The sequence below is a fragment of the Poecilia reticulata genome, chromosome 7 (assembly GCF_904066995.2).
Source record: "Poecilia reticulata chromosome 7, P_reticulata-male-v2, whole genome shotgun sequence".
Lineage (NCBI taxonomy): Eukaryota > Metazoa > Chordata > Actinopteri > Cyprinodontiformes > Poeciliidae > Poecilia > Poecilia reticulata.
The window spans coordinates 27,691,327-27,700,630 of NC_088836.1; the positions used below are offsets into that span (position 1 = coordinate 27,691,327).

At 38.5% G+C, this 9,304-nt stretch overlaps 1 protein-coding gene across 2 annotated transcripts; it reads right to left on the reverse strand.

Moving 5' to 3' along the window:
• Nucleotides 1-477: 477 nt before the first annotated feature.
• Nucleotides 478-8,047, reverse strand: tmdd1 (transmembrane and death domain 1). Of its 2 annotated transcripts, none has more exons than XM_008414478.3 (5): nt 7,913-8,047; nt 5,832-6,023; nt 5,055-5,174; nt 1,160-1,303; nt 478-726 (listed from the first exon to the last, which is right to left on the reverse strand). In XM_008414478.3, exons 1-5 carry the CDS (start codon nt 7,980-7,982, stop codon nt 557-559), a joined length of 696 nt encoding a protein of 231 aa, XP_008412700.1. In that variant the 5' UTR covers nt 7,983-8,047; the 3' UTR covers nt 478-556. The 2 variants fall into 2 exon arrangements, with proteins under 2 accessions (XP_008412700.1, XP_008412699.1); XM_008414477.2 differs by having other exon boundaries at nt 5,055-5,177; nt 7,913-8,045.
• Nucleotides 8,048-9,304: the final 1,257 nt, after the last annotated feature.

The following is a 9,304-nucleotide window of genomic DNA, read 5'->3' on the forward strand; positions in this document are numbered from 1 at the left end:
TTTAATTTTCTCTTTTTACATTAAAAAAGATACTCCTCTGATTTAGTTTTGGCTTCCTTCAGCCGGCAGACGCTGCCATCACAAACAAGAGTTCCCCAATTGTCTGCTGGTATTGTCATTGTTATTAGTCCTTCGGATTGCCTGTGGAGGTATCGGGGGAAAATGGACGCCAGGCCGGATAATTAGTTGTTCTTCGATGCCAGACGGGCACAGTGCCGTCACTTAGAGGGGAAATGGAAAGTGGCATCCCTATCAGAGTAACACTGGACTAACCTTTGGTGTGAAGGCTGGGTTCCAGTGCATCTGCCACATCACAATGCAGATAGCCCCTGGCAAGACAATACTGCCTACTGGTTGAAAAAACATGCAGCGTGGATAATTATTTTTCCGAAGAGGAACCATTCTCACTGTATTTGTTGAAATTAACAACTATGATTGGAGGAAATCTGTAAGTCTTACATAACGTGGACATAAAAATGAAGATTTTGTGTATTTATTTGCAGACACTCAACCAGAAACATTTTATTGTCCTGGAAACATCCTAAAGTGATCCAATTTATTCCCGAGAAACAAGAACGAGGATGAGGAGAAAACCGGCGCAGGTGACCAAGCTGAGCAGGATGCCGTACAAAACGGGCAGAGCCACGTCCAGAACCCCCCTCGGATACATGGGGGCCGCCGCTCTCTTCACGATCAGATCCAGGTCACGCCACGACACATCCTCAACTGAAGCACAGCACAAACAAGCCAAACATGCTTAAGATTATGAGAACGATGGGAATGCTTTCTTTTTTTTTTTTTTGACAACTTTTCACCTACAGTAATCTCTCAGGAGAGTAAATAAAGGGAGAGGTGATAATTACATTTTTGAGTCTGTTAATGTCCTGGGAAATATACTTTGTAAAGTGAGAGTGTTGATGTTGAGGAGGTAATGAGTTGGAAGCATGCCCACAGCCACCACATCTAATTCAGCATCTCATCTAAACACTTAATAGATTCAGGGTTCAGCGAAACATCATTCAGACAATCTCTGGAGCTATTGACCAAAATCCCCCCGTTGGCATCGATAGAACGAGAAATTCCTGCTTAAACATTTGCAACGCTCTATTTGTATCTGTATAATAGTCCATCTTTAAATCTGTGAGGGAAATATTTTTACTCTTTATCTTTCGGCCTTTTTGACGGTGATCATGGGGGTCTGGCTTCATGGGCGGGTCGATTAGGGAGTTGGCTTGTTTCTGGTAGTCCTCAACGTAACGCTTCAGGTTTAAGAGTTTATCCTGGTTGATGTTCTTCCCCACTTCTGTGAAACCAAAAGTACAAAAACACACAGTCACATTACACAGCAGAGCGTTTTGACCTTTCACCTACAAGGATTTCAGTTCTCATCAAAGCGTCGTTGGAGGAGGACAGGTCTACTGGAAATAAGCTCTCATCAATCATCCTGGTGGCATCCTGAGAAGCTTTAATGTCAGTCAGATACTCCGAGACAAATGGAGCGGGACGGGTTCCTCAATGGTACAAAGGATCCACTTCGTTACATGTGGATCCTTTGTAACTTTTATAAAAAATTTCTTTTATGTATTTGTTAAAACTGACAGCATTTTATGAGACAATCTGTGAAGAAGTCAAGCTCCTCTGCAGTCTCCCAGCACTAACTAGGAACAACCAATCAGAGGCAGGCGGAGGGCCGTAGCGCTGTTAATCATGCCCGTGTGCGCGCCGTTCACACCACTTTTCTCTGCTACACTTTTCTCCCATCAGCCTGTCGTGAATGCTAAGGCTAGTTAGCATGGCCACCGATGGTGGCAGAGTTGTTTTCTGCCATTAGCACATTTAGCAGAGCATTAACAATGTTGATTGACAGCACTAAGACCTGCCTCCTGCCTCTGATTGGTTGCTTTTGATTGGACTTGTGCCTTTCTTCAGGTGGAAATAGCAGCAAAGAGAGGAGTCAGAGGAGATTGATCTTTTCACAGATGATTTGTTTCATATTTTACTGTCACAATAAAGCTTTCATGTCTCTTTGCTTTACTTAAATAGATTTAATCGTGGATATTTTGTACTTTTACTCCACTACGTTTTACATTACATATCTGTATTTTCTACTCCACTAGCTTTCTATAATGTTTTGTGTTTTGTTAGATTCACGTCACATTGTTTTTTTTTTTTTTTAATTTGTTTATTAATTTGAAAGTAATCAATGACTTATTCGAATTAACCTGTTAAAAAAAAATCGACTTTTTGGTCCAAGTTTTAAAAGTAGCATCAGGAACTTAAAATATTGTTCTCTATTGATCCATTACAAGGTGGAATATAAAGTATTTTTTAATTGACGTTGAAGACAAACTGAAGTTGAAATGTTCGTGGAAAGGAAGCATAATGTCTCATTTTTCAAGCACATCTTTAGCTAGAATGTGTTTGCTGCAGTTGAAATAGCACATTTTGTTTGAATTAAATAAAAACTTTCAAAGGTATAATAATTCCTGCAGATCATCCCTGTCACATGAGGGAATACATACATACTTATACTTAAGTACAGTATTTGAGTACTTTCTCCTCCACTGGTAATCCTTTCAGTTGACAAACCTTTCTGAGATTTTTTTTCAAAACAGTCAAGTGATCAATGATTGCTACACGCTGCATCACGCTGATTCCCACCCTTCCGTATTCCTGTCTTACAAACTCGTCTTTGCATATTTTCCTTGTATTATTTTTTGTAACTCCAAAAGCTGCTGATGAAAGGAGCAGATGGTTTGTTGTCGGGCTCGTGTCAGCTCCACTGAGTCCTCTGTCAGATCATTTACACCTCCTCCTTCCCGTTGCCACTCAGCTGTGGAGTTGTGTGCACACCGGACGGCAGCACATGCCAGAGACTGGCAGCGTACAAACTATCCCAGTCTTTAAGTTCCAATTAAAACAAACCTCAGAGTGATGAAGCAATTGTTCGCTCTTGCTGTCTTGGGGAGGCCATCTTGACAGGAATAAATCAGTTTTGAAACTATGCAGACATGTAGCAGAATGAGGCTTTGTTCCAGTTTCCTTTTGTCAGGGGACATGTTGTGCTTTTGGGATTTGCTGCTATCAACGGTAATGCACGTAAAAAGTGAGCAGCTTTAATTTGACAACTAACTAATTAGTAGGATCACACAAATTCCTGTTTATGAAAGAAAATACAATTACGTGCTGCAAGGGGTAAGCTTTGTGTATGAGTTGATTTAAAGCTGTGGATATTTACATGATTTTTTTTATTTTGGTCAATTTTACATCAGATTCCCAGGCCTGTCAGTCCACAGTAGTTGTGGTTAGTTGGGAGAGCAAGTCTGTCAGTTTTGAGACTCGGGAAGTTTGATATGGGAACCAACAAAACCTCAGTTACAGTCAAACAAACTCTGAATGTAGCCAGGTTTAATCAGGCTAATCGTGATAAATTGATTATGGAAATAATCGTCAGCTAACTTAGTAACCAAGTAATCAGAAACTGGAGTACACAGATTCTAAAACACAACATTAAAAAACAACACTCAGAGCAGTAATAAACCCAAAACTGTAAAAAGTACATTAAATATTATTGCATTTTAGGCAATAAAATGTTTAATTTCTTATCTGCTCCTTTTATTTCTTACTAAAAAAGGGAACTGAATTATTTAATTATTTCATCTTTTAATATTTTCATAATATTGCCATGTATATTAACATATACATGCAAATGTAAAATCCACATAATGTGGCATTTTTTTTCATCTAATTAGTCAATCGTCAAAATAATTGATTGAATAATCGATTACTAAAGTAATCGTTAGTTCAGAATCAGCCTTTACTGTCACTGTACAACAAAATTTAATTTCAGTTCATTCCATCCAAAGTATCTGGACAATAAATTGAACTATAAAAATGACCTTTTATAGGTTAATTTATTTGTAACTACTCAACATTATGAACATAAAAGCACTTTGCATAGTAAAATCTATCAACTGATTAACTGCAATGATGTACTTATAAAAGACAAACAAAACAGAAACAACAGAGAGAAACATTCAAGACTAAAGCTATAAATAATGAACATCTTTTTGAAGTAAACCAGACAATTAAAATATTTCATATAAAAGTAATGGAACTTAATTTACCATTTCCCACACAGAATAACACTATTTACTAATTTTTTTGTGTGTATTTGCAAACATTGTGTTGTGGTGTATTAAGATAAAAATAGTAAAAATGTGTCAAATGTAGCCAACAAGGACGGTCATTCTAACACCTAAACAAACTCATTTCCTTAATTACATGTCAAGCTTTCAACATGAGCAAAAATAAATGAAAAACATTCAACAGTAGACAAATCATATTGACTTGAATAAGTAGAAATATTGTAAAATGCATCTTATGTTTTTTCATCCATCCATCCATCCATTTTCTTGCACCCTTGTCCCTTGGTGGGGTCAGGAGGGTTGCTGTCCCCACCAAATCTCCAGCTAACGTTCTGGGTGAGGGGTGGGGTCACCCTGAACAGGTCACCAGTCTGTCGCAGGGCAACACAGAGACACACAGGACAAACAACCACGCACTCACACTCACACCTAGGGGCAATTTAGAGAGGCCAATTAACCTGACAGTCATGTTTTTGGACTGTGGGAGGAAACCGGAGTACCCGGAGAAAACCCACGCATGCACAGGGAGAACATGCAAACTCCATGCAGAAGGACCGGGGCCGGGAATCAAACCCAGAACCTTCTTGCTGCAAGGCAACAGCTCTACCAACTGCGTCACTGTGCAGCCCCTCTTATGTTTTTTATGTAGCAGAAATACAGATTGTCTGTAAATATCTTCCATTACTGCTAGTTACTGGATGCCCGTTCAGTCAAATCGTCTCTCTCCTTTCTCTCTCTCTGAGAGTTTCATGCTCTCAGTTTGCTTTAGTTGTTCTAAATCTTGTAGTTTTAGCAGGATCAGTTAAGATCTCCGGTCTTGTAAAACATCTGTTAGCATAACCAGTCTTTTCCAAATCTGTGAAGGCTGTGAGTGTGTACTGTGTTGTCCCCGCTGGCGTAACTCACCTAGGGCAATGTCTGTTCTGCCGATGTGCTGCAAGGCACGAGAAAGCCTGTCGTAGTAAATATTTTCACCAAACTTCAGCAGCCAGTTTGACAAGGATGTCCTGCATTGACTCTTTTCGTCTGCTAAACACAAAACACCAGGCAATTAGAGAAACATGACACTGAGCACCAGGAAGTCGCAACAAGCACTCAAAACTGAGCTGGACACGTTAGAAAGAGCTTCTTTAAAATGATTTTTTCCCCCCACTGACGTTTTTATTTTGGCATTCAAAAAAAATTATATTTGCACAATTTGGTAGATGTTCAGATTCAGACTTTCAAGTACAATATTAACATTGCCTCTAAATAATCTTGTCTTTGCTGTACTCTTGTTAAAAAATGCATGAAAATTTGATAATTTATGTAACATAAAACAAAAGATGAATGTTTCTTTCTTTGCTAAAAAAATTGTGATAAAATAAGTATTAAAAAGTGTTAAAAAATAGTTACGTTTTGTAATAAAAATATCAAAATAATTAATTAATTTTAAAAAATTCAATGTACTGCAACCAGATTCCCCCGCTCGTCTAACAAATCAGTAACATTGTGTATCTATAGCATTGTTCTGCTGACTATATTTTATCTCCCTCACTGTTTTACTTTGACATTTCCCCATCTAAACTTTTTTGATGACCCGTTGTATAACTCCACCTGGGAACTGTATTTCTCCACCTGATAAAAAAGAACCTTCAACGATTTTAAGAGGGGTCAAAGGTCTCAAATGACCTGTGAACCAACCTGCAGCAAAGGAGGCGTCTCTCTTGGCTCGAAGTCTAGAATTCAGTCGATTATTTTCAAGAGAGAGACGTTCAGTGCGGTGAAGAATGTCCTCCGCTGGGCGAGACAGGGCAAGCAGGAGCTTCTCACACTCTCTGGAGGTCAGCATCTCCACTAACCGCTCCACCTGATGAACTCCAATGTCTTCTGCCACTGAAAGACCAAAAATAAGGAATAATGGCAGCAGCACAGTGGTGGGAAGTAACGAAGTAAGTATATTTAATAATGTACTTTCTACTTTTACTCCACTACATTTTACAGTAAGTATCTGTACTTTCTACTTCACTACATTTCTACAAAACTGTCGCGTTACTCGTTACATCCAAGTCGCATTGAGCTTTTTTTCCGTTAAAATGTGAAGTTCAGGGATTTAAGGTGGCGCCGTAAAATCCAAGCAATAACGTGACTTAGTGTCTGTTGTCACCCATCGGCTCCACCTTTACTCGCACGCAGAGCTCCAAGACATGCGCAGTGGTTTCCTCTGAGCGTCAGTAATATAATAACGCTGCATACATCATAAGATATGGCGACATGTAAAATCAGCAGCGCTTCGCTTTCACAGATGGTGGGGACTTCGTCCAATTTTTAACTTCACTTGGAAGGAAAGCTTAAAGAAAGGTAAGCTCCGTGGACGTGATGCTAGCAAAGCTAGCTGTATTGACTGAGACATATTGCATCTGCGATGAAAAAAGGTTGCCACTCATGCGCTGAATTACTGTGTGGAGGTGTTGACTGAGGTGTTGCATATATGGGACAACGCTGTGACCAAAGTGCAAAATAGTAATATGACATTCAGGAACGATCCGATTCTTCTGGACGGATCTTGAACAAGTCCTATAGTGCTGAAGCCTCACTGAGAGCCGTTCTTTGTTCTTGTAATGCTCTGTGTACACTGCAGTAGCTATTTTATTTCATTAAAAATATCTTTATATTTAATTGGCGAATAAATAAAACAAGAACGTAGGAACGCAGAGCATGCTCATTGCTCTTTGTTTTCGTCACCTGTCATGGTGGCAGACGTTGCAGCAGGAGGGAGGATGAGAACAGTCACGGTGCTCCTCCTGCTTGGTTACTTCTTGCTTATTGGGCCTTGGACAGTGCTCATAGTTGAGCGTTGTTAATTTCTATGTTTAATGGTGCAATTTCTGACATTGGCAATATGGGCAACCGCCCAGGGTGTTATTTTTTTAGGGAAGGCAGGAGACCTCTGTGTATTGTGGCACAGAGATGAAAGCAAAACAGAATGAAGAAGAGTTTGAATTGTCCCTGGTTAAATTTATTTCAGCTCTAAGTATTTAATATCTAGGTGTTTTTATGGGAATGTGGATCTTTCAGATCAATTTGAGAAGCAATTTTGATAGGTGCACTAAATTTTATTGTCATGTAGCACGGGGTGCTGGTTTTGATTTGGTCTTGGGTTTGGTGGTCTAGACTACAACTCTGCTACGTGGCTCCTTGGTTCCATGTCCTCCTCTGCCAGTTGGGATTTCTTTCAAAATAAATGTGTGGCAAAAAAAGTGAAGTTCATGTTATGTTAGGACAGGAGACGAGATGTTTCCATCCCTGAAATTATGATGCATAGAATCACATATCTAAGTCGAAACTATGTTACAGAGTAAACACAACAAAAACATGCTTTATCTGTGGCATTGTTCATTAAAATGGCACATTTCTGATGTATTAAAATTAAATACGATTGGTGATATTAGCGATTAGGTGATGCATTCAGCAAGTACTTTTACTTTTAATACTTAAGTATTTTTAAGAGCCAGGACTTTTTTACTTTTACTTAAGTAAAATGTTAATGTGGTACTTTGACTTTTACTTAAGTACATTTTTGTCTGTGTATTTGTACTTTTACTTAAGTAAATTTTTTGAGTACTTTCTCCACCACTGCCTGAGCAGCATGCACAAAAACAAAACCACATAGCAACAACCTCTGCTGTAGCTACTGCCACGTAGCTTGTGTATTAAACTGTCAGCATCTGAACTCCAAAACTCTAAATCTGTGGAAGTTTTTTCCCCTGCTCTGTTTCTCTCACCTGTGTCTTCCTGTGCTGAGCTCTGGGACAGAAGAAGGAGAAAAAAGAAGCACAATTTATAGACTTTCATGTCAGCTGTTCAGTGATAGTCTGTCCTCCTTCATCAGTTTGTACAAACAAGTTTAAACTATGTTTTAAAGATAAACATATGTCTCAGAAGCTAATCACCATGGATACTGTTGCTATGCTGAAAATCACACATTGTTGATAGTGTGTTTACTAAGATATTTGGATATTAAAAGTAAATTTTAACAAAAAATACAAGATATATAAATAACAAAATGAACTGAAGGATGTTTAAAATTTTCTGTGAAGTGTTTTTGAAAATTTCAATTCTTGTTGAGGAATAAATTAAGGCATTCCCACATTCATTCCCAAATAACTTGCAGTATGTGTTTTATATCAGAGGCACATAATTATAACATTGTTACTTCAAATTAGTAGAAATTTGTTCTGTTTGTATCTCAGACAGGAAGTTTATAGAGGAAGTTGTTGCAGATTATGAGTCTGGTTAAGTGTTTTTAGAGGTCTAAAGAGAATTAGAAATCAGCCTGAATGGAAACTTTCCTAGAAGTGGAGGAAATCCGATGCAACTTCCCACACATACAAGTTCAGCCTGAATGCAGACAGCCAGCTATTAAGTCAAGTCTCCAGGGACCCTTAAGTCATCCTGAAGCGCTGGATGACTTCATCTTACTGTTAAAGATGATCTACTATGCTTGTTTTTAAACAGGTCAGAGTCTATGGGTTGTTCAAAACATGTTTAATACATTTTTTTGCAGTTATTTTCAGATAATGAGATTTCATCTCCTCAGTTCTGCTTCTTTTTAGCTTCTTTCAGAATCAGCTGTTTTATGACACTGTCACTTTTATGCAAATAAACTTCTGCTGGCCACGCCCCCTACTCAATGTTTACGTTCACTAATATTTTATACATGTGAAAATGGTCTTTTTTTTCCCAGCATTTCCTTGGTTTAAACTTGTCAACATAATGAACTTTGGTTTGGTGGAATTCATCGGTCTTTGCTTCAGTTCAGTCCTTGTAGTACTCAAATATTTGAGACATATTTTTATTCAGCTCTAAGTCTTAGTTTAAAGTTATAGTTCTCTGTGTGTTTTAGTTCCAGCGTATATTAAAAACCATCCGTTTCTATTTATTTGTTTCTGTGTTGCTTTGCTGCTCACTTCAGACCTTTTGAGTTGAATCTGGATTATTTCTTTCGTTGGGTTGTGTCTCTGGTTTGTTTATATTTCTGTTTCCTCACAGCTGCTCCCTGTTTCTAATCTACCACCTCTTCCTTGTTCAGTAATCAATTCCTCTTGCTTACATCTGATGGTCAGTTCAGTTTCTTTCCTCGTGTGACTGCTTGTAGTTTGGATTCACCCACTGAC

Excerpts from the sequence above, each read along its gene's own strand:
- tmdd1 (XM_008414477.2), bottom strand. The coding sequence starts at position 7,982 with ATGAAAGTCTATAAATTGTGCTTCTTTTTTCTCCTTCTTCTGTCCCAG. Across the intron at positions 6,024-7,912 it reads CTCAGCACAGGAAGACACAG|TGGCAGAAGACATTGGAGTT; the intron begins GTGAGAGAAACA and ends TTGGTCTTTCAG. Across the intron at positions 727-1,159 it reads AAAAGGCCGAAAGATAAAGA|TTGAGGATGTGTCGTGGCGT; the intron begins GTAAAAATATTT and ends GCTGTGCTTCAG.